The 23,772-nt window shown below is 34.6% G+C and overlaps 2 protein-coding genes across 6 annotated transcripts; one reads left to right on the top strand and one right to left on the bottom strand.

The window, feature by feature from the left end:
• The first annotated feature begins 912 nt into the window (after positions 1–912).
• On the top strand, positions 913–7,303 carry LOC120265785 (lariat debranching enzyme). Of its 2 annotated transcripts, none has more exons than XM_039273751.1 (11): positions 913–1,046; positions 1,140–1,256; positions 1,342–1,499; positions 1,636–1,757; positions 2,026–2,219; positions 3,087–3,269; positions 3,362–3,480; positions 3,576–3,715; positions 5,066–5,179; positions 6,258–6,383; positions 6,793–7,303. In XM_039273751.1, the coding sequence occupies exons 1-10, from the start codon at positions 1,041–1,043 to the stop codon at positions 6,359–6,361; spliced, it is 1,257 nt and encodes a 418-aa protein (XP_039129685.1). In that variant the 5' UTR covers positions 913–1,040; the 3' UTR covers positions 6,362–6,383; positions 6,793–7,303. The 2 variants fall into 2 exon arrangements, with proteins under 2 accessions (XP_039129685.1, XP_039129684.1); XM_039273750.1 differs by having other exon boundaries at positions 6,754–7,303.
• A 6,157-nt stretch (positions 7,304–13,460) lies between these two features.
• On the bottom strand, positions 13,461–21,854 carry LOC120265471 (protein DETOXIFICATION 48-like). 4 transcript variants are annotated; one of them, XM_039273398.1, is made up of 6 exons: positions 21,753–21,854; positions 17,184–17,216; positions 16,856–17,082; positions 16,673–16,751; positions 16,133–16,367; positions 13,461–15,028 (listed from the first exon to the last, which is right to left on the bottom strand). In XM_039273398.1, the coding sequence occupies exons 5-6, from the start codon at positions 16,199–16,201 to the stop codon at positions 13,469–13,471; spliced, it is 1,629 nt and encodes a 542-aa protein (XP_039129332.1). In that variant the 5' UTR covers positions 16,202–16,367; positions 16,673–16,751; positions 16,856–17,082; positions 17,184–17,216; positions 21,753–21,854; the 3' UTR covers positions 13,461–13,468. The 4 variants fall into 4 exon arrangements, with proteins under 4 accessions (XP_039129332.1, XP_039129334.1, XP_039129333.1 ...); XM_039273400.1 differs by lacking the exon at positions 16,133–16,367; XM_039273399.1 differs by lacking the exons at positions 17,184–17,216; positions 21,753–21,854 and having other exon boundaries at positions 16,856–17,168.
• Between the last annotated feature and the right edge of the window lie 1,918 nt (positions 21,855–23,772).

Genomic DNA, 23,772 nt, shown 5'->3' with positions numbered 1-23,772 from the left:
TGCGGTGGCTGTAGATGCTGGGAGTTTTGTCTATTCGAACCGATGTTTGACACGTGGATTTTGGTTTCTGATCTCGAGGAGTTACAAACGGTGCTATTAGGATGTACGAGGTTTTGGATTCGGATGCAATGAACTCTGTACTGTAGTCATGTTTACCTTGCTGCTGACGTGGCAGGACCGGGACAAACTTCCCTTAATTAATACGGATTTATTTTTTTTTTTAAATTTTAAATTATATTATTTTTATTAATAATTATATCATGCTAATTTTTCTTTTTCATGGATTTCAGCAGCTTCAAAGGTATAAAAAAAAAAGCTCCAAGGCTTCAACTACAATTGCCAATTTTTAACTGTTATAACTTAAATATAAGCCATCAGAATACGAAGCTGGTTTTTTTTCAATAGAATTTGGGTTTTATTTATTTTTCTAATAGTTCTGATGTTGTGTTTCTCGTTGTTATTTTATTATTATTATTTTAATTATTTTCGTTATATATTTTTTTTAATTATTTTTGTTATATTTTATTTAGTTCTATCATTATTTTGTTTATCATTTTCCACTCCTAGTGGAATGTGAATGGTTTTCTTTTTTTCTTTTATTTGTTTAATTTTTTTTTTGATGATTGTGGTTCATTCATCTTTTCAAAATTTTTTTATTGTATATATAATTATTAAAATTTAAAAAAAATAATTAGGAGTTTTGAGAAATGAAAGTTTTTTCGGATATATGAAAATTTGAGAGTGAACTAGATTTTCCTTCCAATTAATTAATTAATTTTAAAATAAATGAACTAATTTTAAAATTAAAATTTAATATTTTAAGTAATAAAAAATTAAAAAAAATTTAATATCAATCCCAAGGCAATATCAACGGTTGTGATCCATTCGCTGCTTCCCCTTCGCTGCTACCATTCAAACACGAGATCCCTCGTCCCCCAAAACCTCTCGCTCGCGCCATTCCTCCTCTTCTCCCAATCCCCAATTCCCAAAATTAGGGTTTCTCCATTCCTCTCCTCCTCGAGCTCCGCGATCAAGACGGCATGAAGGTGAATCTTTATCCTCTCTTTCGATTTCCAGTTTCATAGACGGAATTCTTTGATGATTTCTCCAATTCTCTGCGATTCATCGATTTTGATCAGATAGCCATCGAGGGATGCATGCATGGAGATCTTGACAAAGTATACGCCACTCTCAAACGCTTGGAAGAGGAGGAGAAGACCAAGATCGACCTCCTTCTCTGTTGCGGCGATTTCCAGGTAGTATTTCTCTTTGCAGGCATTGGGATTGGCAGTGCATTCTCTTCTTTGTGGTCTTTGAACCTAATGGGTACTTTTTGATCAGGCTGTTAGGAATTTGAATGATTTAGAAAGTTTGAATGTGAAACCGAAGTATCGGAGTATGAATTCGTTCTGGAAGTACTACTCAGGGCAAGCAGTAGCCCCTTATCCGACCATTTTTATTGGTGGGAATCATGAAGCGTCGAATTACTTGTGGGAGTTGTGAGTTGCTTACTGCAACCTATTTATAAGAATAAAAACATTTATTTATGGCTTTGATGAGTTTTTGTGATAATATATATTGTTTGTTAGTTAGAGTAATTTAGTGCTATTTTTCTCTTTGCTGTGTATTTGCAAGATATTATGGAGGATGGGCAGCGCCAAATATATATTTTTTGGGCTTTGCTGGAGTGGTCAAGTTTGGTAACATTCGAATTGGGGGATTGTCGGGGATTTTTAAGCAAAACCATTATTCTCTAGGCAAGTTGATGCTATTTTTGTTTGATAAGGACTGGTTGCAATCTTTATGCAATTCAGTTTTCTTTTATAATAGATTGAGTTTCATGTAATGATGTTTCCTTTCTCAGTATTACTTTACTAAATGAAATAAGAACATTTTAGCTCATAGATTTTCTTACATGTAACGGTTTTACATTTGACTTTGGATGCATATTGATTTGTTCCTCTTTGACTAGAGTTAACTTTTGTGTATCAACTATTAAATGTGTTATATGTTCTCCTTTGATAGGACATTTTGAGAGACCTCCCTATAATGAGAGTGATATTCGATCTATATATCATGTGCGGGAGTATGATGTACTTAAGCTTATGCAAATTGAGGAGCCAATTGATATTTTCATCTCTCATGATTGGCCCCTTGGAATCACTGAGTATGGAAATTGGCAGAAGCTTTTGAGGGAGAAACCATTCTTTAAAGAAGAGGTAATCCTACTATGGGTTGACAGATATTTTTCTCATAGGTCTTTGGATGCGTCATCATTTTTTAAATGAGGTTTTAGATGCAGTGAAGTTACTATGTCTATTGTTTTGTCAGAACTATTTGTGTTTTCATCCTTCTGTAGTAGAATTCTTCTCCTCACTTATGTAATAATAGGAACCTATATGATTTATTTGCTTTATTGAAACACAAAAGGCTGTAGAAAGTGTCACTGAGCCTATTGTAGTTTTGAATAAACCATGATTTAATATCTATTGATTTTCTAGGATACCATACTAAAAGAAAATGAGCTCTTATTATGGCAAAGTTTGATGTTCTCTGGCTTGGCAATTTTCCTTAGGTATTGCATTCTATAAGTGGGCCCTTTACCACTTTACCATCAAGACTTGTTGATACAAAGATGGACAAAACCGATATAGCTTGTTGTACTTCATAATAATCAAAACATAAACAGAAGTTTATTTTGTTAATTTGGCACTTTTCCTTATGTAATCTTTACTAATGATCTTAGTTGGAATGAGGGATTTTTTTTCCCTTTACTAGGAGGGGGAATGGTGGGATAATATACTTTTTTTTTAACCGAGTTGACTCATTTTCACTCTTGCTTTGTGTCTTTGTCTCTCCAGAATTGCTTCTTTAAATAATCTGATGGTTTTCAGAACAAGGTCTGCCTGCCTTTTGGCATATGCAAACTTTGCTCTCTGAATTTTTTGGTCACTCAGTGTTGGGATGAAGATGTCCCTCAATCCAATGTTCTTTTATTTTCTTCATCATTTTACAGATTGATACTTAAAATCTTTCTCTGATTGCACCCTTTTATTCTACTGTCAAAATATGTAATCTTTCCTTAGGTTGAGAAAAGGTCTCTGGGTAGCAGGCCAGCTGCTGAGTTGCTGGCAAAACTTAAACCGCCATATTGGTTTTCTGCTCATCTTCACTGTAAATTTCCTGCAATTATCCAGCATGGGGAGGATGGACCTGTCACAAAGTTCCTTGCGCTTGATAAGTGTCTTCCAAGGCGTAAATTTTTGCAGGTATATCATGCTTTTATTGTTTTCATTTCTAATGCATTGATCTAAGTGGTATCTGGTAAGCTAAACATGATGCAATCTGATTCAATCTTCAGATTGTTGAAATTGAATCTGAACCAGGCCCTTTTGAGATTCACTTTGATGAAGAGTGGCTCACCATAACAAGAATGTTTAATAGTTCTTTCCCCGTGACTCGAAGATCTGCAAGATTTGTGTAGGTGCATGATATTATTACATCATGAAATCTCCCACATCAGATCCAACCAATAGATTTTTGCTTATATTAAGAGGACTTATTCTTGATCTCAGAGCTGAACAGCTTGGCAAACAGGCTCATCAACAATGGGTTCGGAATAAATTGAGTGCAAGAGGGCCCAAACCGTTTGAGTTTGTTCGGACAGTCCCATCCTATGATCCAGATCAGCCACATCCCAGTACTACACTTGATGGTAATGTTGCTAATGTAATAACATGATTATTTTCTTATTGAAAACTTCTGAAAAATCTTTACCAGGAAAAGGATAATTTACTTTATTTGCTTTAAACATGTTTATTAATTATTATTGTTCTTTTTAGTTTTACTTTGTTTATTCGTCTTCATAGGGAATAATTTCATTTATATTCCAACTTTGTCATGCCTCTTGGAGACATGGGACTTAATTCTTTAGTTCCTCACTTATTTTCTAGTTGTTATTTTCCGCTTGTTGGTGAACTCCACTTTTTCCTTTATTTTTTTATGAAAGTAAAAAATTGAAGTCATAAGAGCTTTATATTTCTGCTGGTGGTCAAAGCTGTTCTGTTTGATTTTGTTGGGTTGCAAAATTAAGAAACCTAGGCCATGATGTGCCAACAAAAGTGAAATTGGATATGTTTGTCAAATCACTTTTCATTCTTTGATGCTCCAATGTCAAGATCTCAAGATCGATTCTCCAAAGTTCCAACAAATATTTTATGAAAAATATGGATGACTATCTTCAAATTGTATTTTATCTTATTTTTCATAGGGTCATTTATTGATAAGCATTGTGTTCTTACTCTGCTTAACAACAAGAGAAGTGTTTAAAATATTTAAATAGGCTAAGCATTTTTTATTTTATTTTATAAAGAGATAAATACATTGATGATGGCAAAATGCTCCAACGTGTTAGGTAACTACTTGTTTCCCTGTGGTTTGGTTCGAAGACCATACATTTAATTCAACCTATTTTCAAATAACATGGATGAAGTTTTGCTCAAATATAGAAGCACTTTCACATCATCATGAATTAGCTTCATAGTATAGATTGTTTATTTTGTATCAATGAAGTGGTTCAGAGGATTATCAAGAATAAATGATTTCGGAACTGGTAGATAGAAACTGAAATTTGAAATCATTTATCAATAAACCAAATTTTGTAGAGAAGTTGAAAGTTTGACTCCTAGAATGTCATTTAAACTAAATTGGTAGTCCTTCTCTGTTTAATGTGATGCTTATGGCAAAACTTTCACTACATTATATTATACGTAACAAATAATGTATCCAATTACAACTAACAAGGTTCTCACGAATGACTATAGGTGGCAATTATAATGGCTTTATTTCCCTATTACTTACGAAATTTACATTAGTCAACATGAACCATATGCCAGGTTTTCTAAATTTATTCCTCCTGTAATGATACATTTGGCACTTTAGCTTGTGATATGCTAGCAATTGCTAGTATTTGTTTATTTTTAGCTTTTGAATTATATTTGTTAATACTCCTTTTGCACTCTCCTTTTTCTCTTTGAAGGCAACGTTGTTTTTAAATTTTGTTCAGGTCATTGCCGGAATCCTCAAACAGAGGCTTTCCTGCAGTTGCTGGAACTCCCTTATCTTCTGGATGCTGTAGCCCAGTCCAATACATCAGTGGAAAGTTCATTACATTCTGCAGGTGAACTCAATGTAGTTGTACTATTTGGTCCCTTTAGTTACCCTTGTTATGTATATAACATCCCTAGACGTGGGTCTTTATGACTCATTACAAATAGGACAACTCCCAACTCTGGCAAGTGGAAGTTTGGGTTCTGCCAACCCTCAAATGAACATCATTTAAAGCCATACTATCTTACTGCCAAGTTAAGGCTCTCTGTGATTATTGTGGGATATTCTTCAAATCATAAGTGGTAAGGTGATGTTTTTATGCAGTAATCCAGTGATTTCTATTCCGCATCTAAAGACAATTAACAACGTCAATAGTCAGTTTTAATATGAAAATCAGAAGGCCGTAGTTGAACTTATGAAAGCTTGGTGTTTGTGCTTAGAAGTAACCAAGCATGGTGATGACCTTGTACTCAACTTGCTATCATTATCTTCTACTCAATTATAGATCTGGGTCGGGATTTGCGTTGAAGATCCATTAATGTTCTTAAGGTTCAGAAATTGTTTTGCAAATTATACAAGATTTTACTTTCGATAACTTGGTGAAGGGTTGTTTGTTACTTTGATTGGGATGAATTTCGTGGTCATCATGTTACCATTTATCTTTGGCATATGATCTTTGAGATGTTGAATTTCCTTGCTAACATTTGGTCTTCTACTTATTTTTATTAATGGCATATGCCCACATGTAACATCAGAAACCCATTGAGATGCTGCCTTGATTAAATCTTTCACATTTTGCTTTGTATTTCTTTCCTTTACTCGATATTGGGCCTTTTTTATTTGGGTTATCTCTTGACAAGCAGTTTTCCTTGGCCCCATTTTAATAATAAATGGAATGTATTGATTGATACAGAATACTTTAATTCTTTCTATGCACCCCTGGAATATTTGTGAGAAATCTGTTGTACTTTTTCCTTGTCATAAGGTTATAACTCACTAAACTTGTATAGCTTAATCTCTAATGTATCCTACATGGTTAATTGCATAGCACCTTTCTTTAGCAAGTATTTTTTTACTGATTCAAATATTTGCTCAAATTTTCCATCATTCTTACCCATTCTGCTCAATTTGTCTTGTGAAATTACCAGATGCCCATCTTCATTCTTCTTACATCAATGATGAGTCCATTGACCTGGATGATGTGGATTACATGGATGACATGGAGGAGCTCACAACCAATGAAGATGCTTAGTTTTCTCCTACACCTGCACATGGTCAGCATCCTGTTGCGTACATGCTAATGCCTCTTCAATACTTCATAATGAAATTATCGATTTTTCTTTTGTAAATTTTATTGTGAAAATGTCCGATTTACTATTGAAGTCAGGAATTGATTGCAAGTATGGACCATACATTCTGATCAAGATATTTTCTTTCTTCTTTGACTAACAATATCAGAGCTTGTAAACTACAGTCTTTTGGATATGGAGACAACTCTGCATTCCATTCAAACTCATGATCCTGTCAAAATCACTGTCGAAATCACAAGAACTGTTGTTTGTCTATTTATCTGTTTACCATATGTTAGAATCTCTAGAATGTTTTATATGAAACTAAATCTTCTCTTCATTCGTCAATGAACAGTAACGTGTGGACCAATAATTGAATTCAAAGCCTTTGCAGAGGCTCTTTTGAATCCTTCGAACCTGCATGTGCCACTTCAAGGCTCAGTAGCATGATGGACCACGCATCGAAGAACAAATTTTCAACTGCTTCTCCAGGATTTCAAACAGAGCTTATCTACCGTTAAGGTCCTCTTTCTTCTCCATTACATTCTAACCTCCTTGCCAAACTCTTCTTTCCTGTTTCATGTCTTGTGGGACTCTTTTACTTTCAATAACTCTATACAATGACTTCATCTCCAAACCATTTTCATACTGGTCAAACAATTAGTATAGCAAATGAAACATCAGTCAATCACTTAGTGGATCACTTGTATTATTTGTTGGTTCCGTGAGGAATGATAGGATAGTTTGGCCTTGTGATTGGTTCACGTGCACCACAAGAGACTGATACGGATTTCCTGTTGTTCTATGTGGACCAAACTCTTGGCGTGCTATACAGCTCTTTATCATTCCTTGTAGCTTTCAGTTGTTGCCATTTACATGGCCTTAAAGCATCCTTTTCTTCTGAACTTTGCAAACTGATATGTTCAATTAAAGCTATATGTCTTGCTTACATATGAGGGTTGAACTGTTGAAGCATAATAAAGGATACGGCAAAGAGATTATTAAATGATTAAGGACTAGTCAGAGTATAGAACAGTGCACGTTGCTTGTTTATGGTTTTGGAGTTTTAAACCTGTATTGCGTTGCCTTAAATGGAAAAACCCTCCGTGTTTGTATTCAAAGAGTGGGGAGTGAGTCAGACCTGCCTCAGCTGTGGAAAATGGCCAAAGTAGTTTGCTGGTGGTAGTGTTAGACATCTCAAAGGGTTCACATTTACAGAAAGTGGACAGCTGCTATGCTTTGTGACATACTAAATCTAAACCCGTCAATGAAAAATTCAGATTTAGAAGTTTGGGTTCAGGTTAGAGAGGCTTTTAGCTAAGTTGACAAGTAAATAAAATAAATTACAACAACTAAAATTAAAATCAACATGGTAGTTCCAGACAAGCAAATGTCAATCTTGATGGCTTGAAAAAGCCATTTACCTATTATTGTCCCATAAGGTCAAATCTTCTTTTTTTTTTCCTCCTTTTCTTTCCAATCATATTACTCTGTTGGGATTCCTCCAATCCTATTACTCTATTGGAATTCCTTCACTTTTGATGCACCCTAGATCAAGCTTTTGGGTTTGAACGGATAAACTAGTAATCTAGGATGTAGCTATGTTTCATTGCTCTATGTAAGAGGTGGTAGAAATAGTACACAAGTGTCTATCTATCCATCTACTCCTCGGATGTCATGCAAGCTCTCATCTTTTCAGTAGGTGTGAGGACCAATTTCAACCTCTAGTTGTTTTGAGCTTTGGAAAAGATAAGGAGTAGTTGATGCTCATTTGACATGACACTTTGTGACAATGGGAGGAACTATGGTTGCTAGTAGTATAGAGCCATGGACCAAGTAAGAGACCTCAAAGAAAGAAACAAAAACATTAGTCTAAGGATATCCTTAGCAAATGTACATTGGCATTCTTTAGCCTTTCATCTTGTTCTTCTTTTACTGCTGTTTGTGGAGACCGCATGCTCCACCAACCTCATTATTTTCTGCACCAATCAAATGAATTGCACTTTGATTTGAGAATGAGGGAGAGAGATGTGTGGAATCATTCAGATGGATCATGGTATAAAATATTGGCCTAGGATTAGAGCTCCCCATGATTATAGACCCACTTCTTTCCCACTTTTAATAGGTCCTTTTCCCCTTAATATGCCCCCACAATTACTTTTGTAAGACTATTTTTTTTTTATGTACCACTTAAGTCATTCTTACTTGTTTATATATCCTCCCTTTGATGATGAGATAAGTAGTTAGCTAAAAGTTTCATAAAAAAATCAAGTCAATAAGTATGTACTTAAATTTTTTTTAATTTTGACTTTACGTCCAAAATGTATGTAAGCAATTAAAAATGTTGATAAATTTGTATGCATGGTAATATTTATTTTATAAAAAACATGTTTGTAATTAGCTACAACTGTCTTTTTATTAAGGTCTTTTGCATATACATATATGTACTTGTTAAATTCAGACACAATTTTAAGGTTTATTTTTTCTTGTTATTTTTATAAAAACCTATAGTTTTTTTTATATTTTTCATGTTTCCTAGGAATGTATATGTTATGTAAAGGAAACCCTTTAATAGTTTAGTTGAAAAGCTTAATCATTTGATGCGCTCCTTTGGGAAGTGGAGGCCATTTAGTTATATAATTATCATTATCCAGTGGTTAAAAAGCAAGATTCAATGGTGCGTTTGAGACTAAAGAAAGCAAAATCAAAACCCTAATAAGTGTTTCTCCATAACAATGTATATATAAAATAATAAATTCCAAGATAATCTTAATAATGGATAGCAAGCTCTATAGGGTGGGCCTTTAGTTATTTTAGTTGACTAACTTATAATTTTTAATTATCTTTAATCATGCGCTGTCCTTTGACATTCTTTATGCGTCAACTTAGGGACCAAACTTTGCTTCCATGTAATCATGCATGTTTTATGAGTTTATTATTATTATTATTATTATTATTATTATTATTATTATTATTATTATTATTATTTTGGTAGGAAAATAGAAAATACTCAAAATAACAAATTTAAAAGTGTTAAAAAGTGGTAAAGGAGTTTTTTTTTTTAATCTTGTTTTATCAAAATAAATTGACTGATTAGAATGGTTGTGACATGTGCTGAAAATTCCAAACAAAACTAGGACACTGGTAATATCTCATGCTTAATATTAAATTTTCATGGATCATAACACAATAATATTTATTTATTTATTAATATTGAATGGGGAATATGAAATGTAGGACCCAGAGATATTTGGAACAATAACATGATGTAGAACCAGTCAAACTGATTTTTTTTATTTTTTTATTTATTTTTAAATAATAGTTATGAATGTATATCCAAAATGTTTGATTTTGTTTGGACTTTGCCAATCGCTATAGTGCCTTGTTCAAAGTTTTTTTCTCTTGATGAACTTTATTTTCATTTGTGTCATGATGGTTTGCATCTGCTCCTTTCATGGAGTTCTCTTCATTGAGATTGATTTAGATGGTCACTAAATGCTGTTTCTTTCTTTTGGTCAAACTTTCCTTGTTAAAAGGTTTTTTTTATGTATATCTTCAAATGGACCATCTGATTCAGGATTTTTCTGGCATATATCCTTGCTTAGTGTGGTTGGTGAAGTAATGTCTAGGGTTTTTTATATATATAAATTATCTTTTTTTACTGGCTTATCTTGGTTTGTTGAGGTTTTCTATTGTTTTATTTATTTATGGAAATAATCTGTGTGATGTAGGTTTTGTTTATTAAATGTGGACACAAGTTATAAGGTTTTTGTGAGCACAAGTTATAAGTTCACATCAAATCATAATTCCTCCGTGTGACATGACCTATTTGTACTTTTCAAATATAAATGTTGGTAGATGATCATATGCATTTGCATCTTTAGCTCATAATTTTTTTTTTTTTTTTTGGGAGTCTTGTTATAGTACCTGTATCTTACTAATTACCACCTTTAAAATTTGGAAACTGATTTCTATGTTTTCTAGGAAAAAATAAATCTAGCTTAGACTAATAAAATAGTGGGGTGTTTTATGGTTAAATATTATAATTATGAGAGGGATAGAACAACAATAATTTTGTCCCTGTTTCACTTCATCCTTTAGTTCATGCCAAACCAAATAAACCAAATAAATAAATAAATGAATGAATATTGAAAGTGAACCAAGATTGTGCATATATAATTGTGCCCTTGCTGATGGCAAAAGGTGCCAAGGGAGAAGGAGCAATTGAAGAAGCTTCTTGCCTTTATTTTATTTTTCATGGGGAAAAAAATCATATATAAACAGAGAGAATGGCCATAACAGTACCAAGAATGGTACTCAAGATAGGGACAAGAGACCAAGTGAAAGTGAAAGCTCATGAGTTAATTAATGACTCTCTTCTTCATTCAAAAAGGGTAAATGAATGCATGGATTTTTTATTAATGACATTTAGGACTATTCATTTCATGCTTATTACATATATTCCCCAGACATGTTTATTAATATATATATATATAATCCGTGCATTTAGAAGACCAAGATCTATGTGGGTTATACTTGAGACCGGTTTTTCTTTTTTACTATCATGCTTATTTCCTCAACATGTGATGTGAGCTTTCATCACTTTTACTTTCTCAAATAAACTGGGATTAGTGCCGCTAACCACCAAAATCAAGTGCCTACCATGACTTGGTGTATATACACTTATATGTTTATGTGTGTATATATAACATTATAATAGCTTGTGTATATTTTTATGGTGCGTATAGATAGATATACATAGGGTAGAGGAACAAGTCATTTCAGGATTGTGCACAAGTAAGAAATTAATATTTCCACTCACCTGTGTCCTCAAACCCGTCACTCTCCCTCTTTGCTCAAGGCCAAGACCGGCCTCGCTGGATTGATGACCTCTGCTCTACTCTAAATTTCTCATTTTAAGTTGTTTTTCGTCTTCTTTTCTTTTCTTAGCTACTTGCAGCTCCCTTTGCACAAAAACTCATCCGTGTCCCTCACTTTGATGAAATTTGAGATTTGAATCCACTTTTTTGGTAAGAATATGAACATTCTATATAGGGGATTCGGTGTTTATAGACCAAGCAGTTATTGACGGTATAAGATGTTTATATAAAGATGTTCAATTATAAGATTGGCCATTTATATAGATGCTCACAATTATAAGATTTTTTTCAAAAGTATATATATATATATATATATGTGCATGTTTATTGTTTTATGTATGTTTGGTTTGTTTGGTTATTAGGGTTGTGTGTGTTTGTATGTGTGGCAGAGAAGGGGGAAAAGCTGAAAAAGGGTAAGGAAGAAAATGGTAGGGTTGGGATAATGTGGAACTGAAAGGAGGTAGAGTGGCAATAATAGCAGGATATATATTGTTTTTGTTTCATAAGTTTATAGCAGGGGGACCCCTCCACACCAGGCTCTCCTCCACTGCACACTTTATCACTTTCTTGTCCTCCTTCCGTTCATTATCATTTCTCACTATTTGCCAACCTCACTCTCTCTCTCTCTCTTTCTTTATAAATATATATATATATATATATGTGGATATATAAATCTAGGGTTAAGTTTTGGTGAATCTCTCTCTGTGTCCATTTATGTAAAATTTAATCACAACTAGACAAGGCATATGATATATATATAGAGTAAAGTTTGGAAGATAATTCTATTACTAATTATTTATTAAGTTGTATGAATAAAATTCTTTGGCTATTTTATCTCACTATGGTGGATTAAGTTGCATGAATAAACTCTTCGTCTTCTCTTTCTATCTATTTATTTAGGATTACGGTTAAGTTACTCAAATAAATTTTTTTACTATATATACATCTATGATATATATATATATATATATAGGATTAAGTTGCGTAAATAAATTCTTTCATTATTTATCTAGAATCAGGGTTAAGTTTCTTAGAGAAGTTTTCTTGCTATATACTCATTTAAAGTAGCTATGTTAAAAAGTTTAGAATGATGTATTTCTCTCTCTTTAATGTGTGCATCTCTTTATAAATATAAAATATAAAACACTTATATATATAGCTATATAATATTTAGTGTATGCACTTAGGGTTAAATTGTAGTGAAAAAATATATGGTTATCACATGATAGTTTTATAAGAAGACAAAAAAAGAGTGGAAAAAAAAATTGTCTATAAAACATTAAAAATGAGATATAAAAATGGAAAACAAAAAAAAGTGGGAAAACACATAACATGGATATATTGGAACCTTTGCCATCTACCAATTTATCAATAAATTATATATTTAATATATGAGAGAATTTAATAATATTTCTAATTAGTTTATAAATTATACATTAGTTTATATTAAAAAAAAAAAGATGGAGAGAAAAAGAGAGAGCAAAACAACAATAGAAGAACACGGAAGAAAGAAAAGGTGAGTACTTTTGAACAGAAAGGTTGTTTACTAAGTTAAGTTTTTTTCCATATATATAAAAGAAATATTCAGGAACAGGAAAAGGAATTTCATGGTGATAAGGTCATCAACTTTTCAATTGGACCAATCCTAATATTATTCTTATTATATATAAAAAAAATTCTTTTGAGTTCTCAATACCATTGGTTCTGAATAAATTATGATTTATTTATCTTTATTATAAAAAAAAAAAATTGAATGTGCAACCCTAATTTTCCACATTTCTTATGTTAATATTGATGAAAAAAAACTGAAATTTTTTTTGACTACAATGGTAAGTAAAAATATATTCAAAATTCAAAGGGTTTATCATTTTTATTTTTTACAAAACCATTTATTAAGAGAAGGTACAAATGAACTTCATTATCGTTTTCAGCTTTCACCAACTTATTCGAGACGTCATTTTCAGTCTATTTTCTATCACTAAGCACACCTTAAGACCTCCAAAAGAAGCACTTTTTAATCATCCCAATATTTATTTAACCTTTCATTATTAAAAGAAGACAACAGAAACACTAACTGAAAACACATCACCATAATAATAATAATAATAATAATAATAATAGAAATCCATTTCTAGTGTCAATAGTCCCCATACATTAGAATCATAACATCTTATAGAAAAATCATATCTCCTACACACCCACATGAGGAATGAGAAGAGGATCAGTCTCCAATGAACCCTTCTTCTCATCATCAATATCAACAATGCATGGTTTCTCTTCCAAACAACCTACTTTCTTCTTATTAACCTCCTCCTCCCCCTTATCACACACACTACTAATTACACCACTCTCACTATTACCATTATCATTATCACCATCATAACAACAAGAAGAAGATGATGATGATGAACATATTGTTAGAAGTCTTGCTCTTTCAACTTCCACAAGCCAATCAGTCTTAGCCAATGCCAAAGCCATGCAAGCAGCACAAGAAGCCTGAGCTGCAAGCAAGCCTAACCAAAGCCCCGGAAAGCCCAAACCAGCAACAAAGCCTAACAAAACAGCCACCGGCATTCCGACCATGTAAAATGATCCAAGATTAATATTTGCACCGGTGCTCGGCCTCGCACTTCCACGGAGAACACCACAACCTGTGGTCTGTGGACAATTGCCGAGCTCACACAGGCCGGCAATAGGTAGAGCCACCGCGGTGAGCTCTAATATATCTAAGTCGTTTGTGAACAACTTCCCCCACCGATGTCTCACTGATGTCGTGAACACCATTGCCATGAGGCCTATAAATACGGCGCAGAGCAATGAAACCATCGCCGCCATGCGAGCTTTGGCCGGACGATTAGCTCCGAGCTCATTGCCTACTCTAGTGGAAACTCCTAGGCTTAAAGACGATGGGAATACGTAGACTAGTGCCGTCGTCTGGATTAGTATTCCCATTGATGCTACGGAGGCCCTGGGGTTGCTAAGAAGGCCGCAAAGCATGATCATAAGCTCATACCACCACCACTCTAAGCACACCGATATGCATGTCGGCACGGCGAGCTTTAGCAACGCTGACCATCCCCGGAGACAGTCCATGCATGGACTGACCCATGAGTCTTTGTAGACTCTAGAGACTAACAAGTAGATGAGCAGGAAAAAGAAGAGGTTGAGGTTGGTTAAGGACATGGCTAGAGCAACCCCTGAGATACCCATTTTGAAGTGGGTAACAAGGAGGAAGTTTAAAGGTATGTGGAGAATGATTGAGAGCAAGGAGCAGTAGGTTACTGGCATGGTGATGCTCTGAGAACGTAGGTAGATCCTTAGAGGATTGAGGAAACATAGGATGAAGAGATCAGGGATGGCGAAGATGATGAATATGCGAGCCGACGCAGCAATCTCTTCATCTTGCCCGGACCATACAAGGATTGTTTTCATATTGAGCCAGACTAGAGAGATGGGGAATGACGTCGAGAGGAGGAGCAAGACAGTTCGCTGAAGGGTCAGGCCGAGGACTTTGCGTTGCCGTGCGCCAAAGGCCTGGCCACAGATTGGTTCCATGCCTAAGGCTAACCCGGAGAGAACCGAGTAACCAGTGATGTTTGCGAAACCGATGGCTAGAGAGCCTCCGGCGAGCTCTAGCTCACCAAGGTAGCCTAAAAATAGCATCGAGATCATCGACCGGGAATAGAGGACCAAGCCTGTTATTGCCGTCGGTACCGATATCTTTCCTATTGCTCTCACCTCCTCCACCACCTGAATTTTATTCATGTAAGTTATCTCTTTATCTATCATTGTCCATACAATCTCATACACCACTTGTATATGTATAAATAGATAAATATACCTCTGAGAGAGTTGGCCATCTATGGAGGTCAAGGTCTTCATTGGAATGCATGGGAAGCTTGGTGTGATTGTTCAAGTTGAAGAGGTGAGACTTGGAAAGAGGAGAAGGGGTTGTGTTGCACATGATGTTTGTAAATAGGTTTAAGTAAGTTTCAATAAAGATTGAATTTGTGTAGTTTGGTTCTCTTTAGCTACTTGTCTAATAAAAAAGATCTCCACAAACTTCGAATTGGGAGGGAGGGGGGTTTTAATGGCTTTTATAGGACAACAATGAGGTCTATTGGGAGGGAATACTACACGTGTCACTAAGATATCACTGGTTTTAAAAGTGGACCCAAAAAAAAATTAAAGAATTGGATATCTTGAATTTATTACTACTATTGTTGTTAAAATAATAAAAATATAACCATTTTATTTTATGAATTAAATCAATTAGTTCATTATGAAAGAGTCTCTTGCTCCTCCTCCTGAGGTAGAGCTTATCTAAAAGAGCATGTGAAGCCCAATAAATGATTGGTAGTTAAGAGCCGCACAGCATCTTTTCCACTGATTGGTTGAGCTGATGTTTGCTTCTTTTGGCTCTTTTTGTCTAGTTTTTTTTTTTTTAAAAAAATAAATAATAATTTCAACCTCTATCTATTTATCTATCTATCTATCTATCTATAAAATCATAAAAGTCACAGTAAACATAATCCCCAAGGAAATGAAATTTAGCTCTTAATCTCAAATCCAATCTTATTCGTTATCATCTAAATAATCTCCAGCTTAAAACAGACGAATAATCAACACAATCTATCTGATTCTCAGAACCTTAAAAGGATGGTATGCAATTAAGGAGACCCTTTATCCTCTTCCTTTGTTTTCCTCTTTAGGCATCCTTGCTCCCTTAATTGAACTTAAGGAATCCACTACCTTCATCTCCCTTTAATTAGTGTCAATTCAAATTAAATTTCCATTAATTAATTAATTAATTAATTAAAATGTGTAAATAACTAAATAAATAAATAAATTTACCATGTGTGAAATGTGAGTGGTAGTGTGTGGAGGCAGCAGTTGGAAGGTAGGGAACACAGATGAGGACATGTATACGTGCTTGAATTACATCCACTTGTTTCATTGCATCCCTTTTCACAACATGTCAAGTAATTTGCAGATGCTGCTTCTCTGCACTCTTTGGCAGCACTGCAAGGGAGTCCCCCACCACCACCACTCTCTCCTCTAATCACATAACAACATAAGCTCAAAGACACTAACATACACACATGTACACAGAGATTAGAGATTAGAGAAAGAAAGGATGGGATGAAGAGATACAAAGAAAAAGAGTGTCAGAAATGCATGTGTAATTCCAGCTGGGAACTGAGACAAGCTGAAAAGAATGGGGAGGCAAAGACATGCAAGTGCAATAGTATCAAGGGAAGAGCAGTGACAAGAATCATGCAGGAAGGAGGGGGCAGAGACTAGAGACTAGGGGGGTCCCAATTCTAATTTAATTATTTATTTATTTATTAATATAATTGTGAGGATTCAGAGAATTCGGGTAAAGGAGCTGACCTGAAGTACAGCCACTTGAATGGGCAGTTGCCGGTGATGTCGAATTTTTGTATCTTTGGTGAAATGTAAGCTGTTATATCTGTGGGAAAGAAAAAAACATGAAACAAAAAACACGTATTCTAAATGAAGAACTATCAACCAAATGGAATATGTTCTAGTGTCGGTGATATGAAATTTTCGTACCTTTGGGTCTAGTCTTGTTGTAAAATGTAAACCGAACGATCGTTGCATGGCTTCTCTGTGTAAACAAAAAGCACCATGAATGAAAAACTAGATTGTGTGAAGAAAATATCAAATAGAATATGTTCTTTAAGAGAAAATTCTAGTGCAAATTGGCTTAATTTGGGGCCGGATGGTGGACCAATCACTTGTTGGGCAAGAGGTGCTCCCAATACCTGGCCAGTTGTGACCTGCAATGTTGTGTCATTGGTCATATGTTGTATGCCTTTGAACACAAAAGAGAGATAAATAAACAAAGAAAAAAAATAAAAAAATCTACTTAGCTTAATACCATGATGATGTCTGAGTTTATTTCTCCTTTTTCCTGTCAGAAAAAAAAACATCAAAGAATATTCATGGTTGTTCGCTGTAGAAGCAGGAGAAGTAATAACAGGAAAAGAAGAAAGGAACTTCAACGCAGAAAAGGTTCTGGCAGCAGTGCAATGGGGGCATTGAAGGCATTCTGATAATTCTAGAACCTTATAAATTATGATGGCCCCATAATCAGGAATTTATTCCTTAATGTTGATGCAAGAACATCAAATTGGCAAAAATCAAAGTTCAAGCATAAGACTTGTCCCCATCAAGGGCACTAATTGGCATATCCTCATTACCTGTTGGCCACTTAGCTCTCAGTTCAGGTGGCCTTAGGAGGCATAATTCTGAGGATGTTATTCCAGGCAGATAAAAATCGAACAGAATCAGTTTAATAAAGAGCGATCAGTAAACGACTACACCACGCGGTCTAAGAAGAAGAATCCGTTTGTGCTTATCTTCAGCTGCATGGACTGTGACCCATTCTTTTCGAGTTTCTAATCTCAAAGTTTGTAACCACTATGATTGTTCCATCAGAAGAGGCATCTAAAGTGCAGGCAATTTCCTGTAGGTTGACATTTCAAAAAAAAACGGTGACGAACATCTTTCGAATTCTTAAAATTCATTCATCCCCTTCAATCTGCAAGTTGACTTGCTTTCCAATGGCACCTATTCATCATAGGTATTTGATGTATTGAAAGGTTTCATGCATGTATCATCTAACTGTTCACAAAGAATCTGCTTTAAGAAAGTCACAGTTTAATGCAAAAAACTTTACCCAAATTTTTCGCATTGAACCAATGACTCATCAGTGGACTTATGAAAAACAAAGAGAACCTAACATCCAAGCTGCTGAAACGTGAACAATGAATCATTTTTATAGAACATTAACTTGTTAGCATTTATCTCCATTTCTGTATTTTTGACAATTAGATAATAAAAGAAGTACTTTACACACGAGTTTAGTAGGTTTAAAAGAAAGAAAACTCTACTTCACTGTTTTGGTGCAATGAACTGTTTACATTCTTTTTACTGATTATGCGATATAAGACAAAGGAAGAGCAACAATTGCCAAAACAACACTGAAAAAACAGCTGCAAATAATTCCACAACAGACAGTGGTGAATTTCAACAAATTAGCCTACGGTCTACTTCCCAGGTGTCATCAGGGGCAGCTTGATTTGGGTATCACCTATTTGATAAAGTTAAGGAATAATAATGGATTGTTTAAAAAAAAGCACTCGAAATGTTCTCAGGCCAAAGATTATCAACGAGTTTGTTGAATGAGATAGACACCAGTTATTGTAGAGGCTAGTCAGACAGCAATGCTGTGAGGAACACAATATTAACTTCAGAACGAGTGGAACAATATGTATTAAGTGGTCAAAATAGAAGGTGACTACTAGTGGCTATGTTGAAAGCACTAACTTGGAATCCAGACTAGCTTCTTTTGTGCTTGCTTGCATTTTACCCTTTGACATAAATAGATATAGAATAGCAAAGCATGGAAACAGTCATTAGGGAGGATGCGAAGGAATTTCTTGTTCTATGAACATCAAAGAGGCAACAAAGCGCCAATTCCGAAAGTAGAGATAGAGACTCAGTCATTGGTGGTCCTCTGTTAAATTCATCCCATAATAGATAACATCAATGCTCAAAATATTTAAGTTAACTTAGACGATATAAAGTAAGGGATTTATGTATTTCCCATGACCATAACATTTATGGCCTCGGCCTATGATGAATCTCCTCTTTTTTGTGTTGCCCAAGTTAAGAATCTTCCTAGAACTCCATTTAGAGAATAGTGTCTCATTTTTTGCACTTTTTTGTAACAAATGGATGTGGATATTGAGTCAAAAAGTACTACTCAGAAGACTATTCACATATTAATTCCTTTCAAAGTTCAAACCCTTTAAGACAAAGCTAACTGCATTTATTTGCAGTATAGTTCTAGACAAAATTTGACATCACTAGCACCAACACTTATAAGTATCAAATCCTACATACTGTACTTCATGACAAAGTTCCATGCATTATTCTTAAAACCACCTATGGTGCAGGATTAGTGTTGTTAACATCAATCTTTACCATAAACTTCATAATTAGGGCCTTATTCTCACAAGAATTCTACTGACACCTTGGCAATAACTGTCTTTCACTTATCATATATGAGCATAGTTAAGTGCTTCACTACACCTGGTTTCTTAAATGCTTATTTATCATGTTGGTTATGCTTAACATTTTCTTCTATCATGACCCTAAAAGTATCATCTGTAAAAGAGCAAGATATCAAGCATACAATATCCTGAATTTTAAACCCATAGCTTCCTTTGTTTCTACATTTTGTGTTCTTGTTTTGTAACGGATGGACCCGACAACTGTCGACTTTATAAATACTTATATAAACTTGGATGCTGTAATACATAGTATTATAGAAGTATAACTGAAACTTCTTTCCATAATATGCTTTCAGTAAGTGGCATTGCATTTTTCATGTCTTGACATTTGTGCATCACTCAGGTGGAAAAATGATTTGTCTTGTTCCTTTGACCTCATATCTGATTATTGAATGCATTCTTCACCTTCAAGACAGCATATTCCCCATTGGTCCTTTTCTTATTTAATGTCAATGAGGTTATAACTCCACCAGCCGACATTCTACATTCGGCTTATGCATCTTCCCTGGTACATTCCCATCATTTTCTAGGATACTGAAATTTTGATCTTGATCGGGAATGGACAATGGTGAGACTAGTCACAAGTGATTACCTTTATAAAAATGTCTGTATCTTGGTCCTCGAGCCAGGGCACATTTGTTGCTCTCAGTCCACTTTAGTGTGATAACCGGGTTCAATGGATATATTGAAAGATTTGGTTTTCCAAGGTGAGGAAGAGCAAAGATAGTAATTTTTTTGCAGGAATACTTTTCCGAACTTCCTTATCCCAAATCTTTGATGAACAGTCATTATTCAATCACCAAACATTTTACTAAGAGTCCTAATGCTTCCCGCAAAGGAAAGTCAAACAGAATCCATGGACTGGAAAAGAAACATATCATTATATTTCTACCTAAAACATAGGACTAATATACCATATGAGTGAAACTCAAGAGTGGTTAAATAGTGATATAAGAATATATGTTGTATTGCTCATATTCAATAGTTGTTGTATTATATTATGACATCCAAATTATAAATGATGAAAAATGGAACAATTTTAAGCTTCATCCTCTAACTCTACTCACATCCTTATTTTTAATTACCATTTACCTAGATATTATGCATTGTACACTTACGCATTGACAAGCATGGAATTACTTATTTTCTATCAGACAATACAGATTTTAAAATTTGATTCCACAGCTCATCCTTGATCATATTTGCAGGAGTGCATACCTGTATGCTATATAGTTTCCTCTTCTGTTGCCAAGCTGCAAGCTCGGTCTCTTTTTTTTTTACTTCATTGAATTACACATACAAGGGGTGATGGGAGAATCATTGCTCATGGTCAACTTCATTCACCCAGAAAGATAATTTCCCCGCCACTCTTCTCCAAACATCTATATTTCACTAGTCACGATAGGGGTTTGTTTTCTTTATAACAAACCACTACAGACATTCTATTCGCACATATACTTGTTGAAGAAATGCGTATGTAAGTATATCCAAAGAATGAAAAAACATTGTGTACACAGCCCTATGCATAAGTCCATGTAACTTTGGACTAAGAAGGGAGATTGAATAATCAGGAAATGCAAATCTTGAGAGTCATTACTATTGATCAAATTTCCTACATAAATTGACCAAAGCAAATAGAGGATTTGGAAATGCATCTCTAAAATTCTTAGTTGTCGCCTGCGAGAGGTAAAGTTAACAAAATCAGTGAAAATTATTCAATTCGAGGTATTGAACTAGAACAGTTTGGTTCAGTCTCAGACTGAAAATACTTCAGAATGTTCAAGTTATGCTTGATATTCAAATAAAATTCATCGACGGAATTTTAGATAACACTCAAACAAGTAGGAAACCACATTCTGTTCATACAAACCAAAATTTTAACACAATTAACACACTAAAATCTAAACATAACACGAGTATCACATAAATATTAATTTATGATATTAAAAAATATTCAAATTATTTCAAGCCACATTTGAAAGAACAAGTCCAGTGTGGATTGAATTGAATTGAATTGAACTGAATGACAAACCAAACTCAAACAGTGAATGAATTTGAACATATCAGCGAGTTCAAATTAGGTATAAGAAATCCAAACTAATCATACAAATGAACTACTCACACTTCACTAAAAAACACTTACAAGAATCAAAGCCACAAATTATCCCTACTCATTCTTCCACAAATTCTTATCATATCTTCAAAATTCTCAATCAATAATGTCGGAAAACAACCAAATACATTACAATTTAGGAAATTTCAGAACAAAATTAAGCTCATCTACTTCAAACCCTAACGGAAAGGGAAAGGAACAGCAGTCGACGCCGCGGGACAAGGAAGGAGGAGGAGGAGAAGAGAGAGATGATTACCGAAGAGATTGCCGGCAAGCTCCGGCAGAATCCACTGGCCGGCGATGCTCCCGGCGGTCGGCACCGACGAGCCTGAGAACCCTCGCTCGAAGGGGCGCGGGATCTCCAGCGTCGTCACATTTAATTATCTATATATATATATTATTTATAATAAGAGTGATGACGTGGATGTTCTTGCCAGCTCAGCATTTTTTTTTTAAAAAAAATTAAATTTAATGAATATTTGTGAAAAATATACTGTTATAATTGTGAGCAATTATTCAAATAAATATTAAAAATTATTTCGATGCTTTTGATTTTATTCGTGGGATATCTTAATTCTTATTTTTAAAAAATATATATAATGATTTTTTCAAAAAAAATTACCATCACTAACAAATTGATTATTAGTTTTGGATATCTTTTTGAGACTAATTTTGTACAAATTACCGCACATACTGCTTATTTTTTTAACTTTATTTTTTTAATTTTTATTTAGTTATATATATAGAGAGAGAGAACTCACGTTTGGCAATTGGCTTCAATGTAAACCTCAACCAAGAGTGATTAAAATACCTACATCAATCCTTGCCTCTATTTCTTCTACCAAATTATCCTCATTATACCAATGATAATTGTAATCAATCTTCTTATTGCTGCGTGGAAGCATGGCTCTCTCATCGCCCTCAAACTGATGTGCCATCTCTCTAGCATCTGTGACACCGAAAAATCCAACATCAGAAGACTTAAAGCACTACACTCTGGCTCCATATGATCAACATTCCAAAACCCTAGTTCTCAATCTCTAATCCTTGATTTTGTTCAGCTGCTTGAAAAATCTTTTTGAAATTCCTCATCATCCCATAAATGAACCTAATACTCATATTATCTTCAAGAAAAGCAAGATGGAGTCCAATAATGATCAAATAAATGCAGAGATCGACATCAAAAACACAAGAAAATGGTGGCTTGGAAAGCAAAACAAACTCATAATATATTTTGTGGAGCAGGAGAAAAAGTTGGTGATGTGGATGTTATCTTGTTTAAGAGAGCTATTTGGAAAACCTATTATGTAAGTACATCATTCCTCCATTAAGGTGAGCTTGTCATTATGTCTTGATAAGTGCTTGAATGTACATGTTTTTTCATTACAAACCAATGCAATTAACTTGTCCTTTTAGTGGATTTCATATGAATTGATATATACTTAGTTCATCTCTTGTAAATGTGCGAGCTATAGATTATAAGCTCAAAAAAAAAAAATCAAGGTGAAAACCAGCAAGGAAATGGAGTTCCATAGGGTTACACAATGGTAGACACGCCTCAATGTAATCTAAGTAGTGAAGAGCATTAGTTCTCCCTTAATTTCAGAGAAACCAGAGGACTACACATGGTCCACATGCCCTTGTGTATCAGGCCGTGTAGCTCTCTGGAAAATCATAGTTTGCTTCTAAGCAGTGACATAGGCGCCCCATGTTGACCTTTCCCCTTCTAATTTTCATATGACCCAGTGTAAAATTTACACAATATAGTGTAGTCAAGGATCAAGGCCGCCGGCCGTGTGATCCCAAGGCTTTCTAAGGTTTTGGTTCGAGAGGGATAACACGGCTTGGCACATGCCCCATGCTTGCCTTCGAGTACTGGTCCGATACTTGCACTATAAAAATGTAAAGATAAGGGTTTTGAGGGGACTTCCTCTAGGGCTTCTTCCACCCTTTATCCTAGAATTTTGCTAGGGTTTTTTATAGTGATTGAAGAGGTTTTCCAACAACCCTGTGGATGAAATTCAGATCATCTCTCTTGGGTATTGAAGATGTCGCTATAGAGAAGAGATCCTTGGTGACTTATTGGAGAAAATATCAATGAGATTGCTTAGGATGAAGCATGGAGCACAAGGAGGTTTTCTTGATCATGTTTTTAATGTCGTTTGTATTCCTCTTTGATTGTATTTGGCATTTCCTTTGCATCGGAACTAAACCTTCTGGGATATTAGGTCATTGATGGATCTTAGGATGTAATATTGTATTAGACATTGGATATC

Source organism: Dioscorea cayenensis, chromosome 7, assembly GCF_009730915.1.
Source record: "Dioscorea cayenensis subsp. rotundata cultivar TDr96_F1 chromosome 7, TDr96_F1_v2_PseudoChromosome.rev07_lg8_w22 25.fasta, whole genome shotgun sequence".
Lineage (NCBI taxonomy): Eukaryota > Viridiplantae > Streptophyta > Magnoliopsida > Dioscoreales > Dioscoreaceae > Dioscorea > Dioscorea cayenensis.
This window is presented reverse-complemented; position numbering and strand designations above follow the sequence as displayed.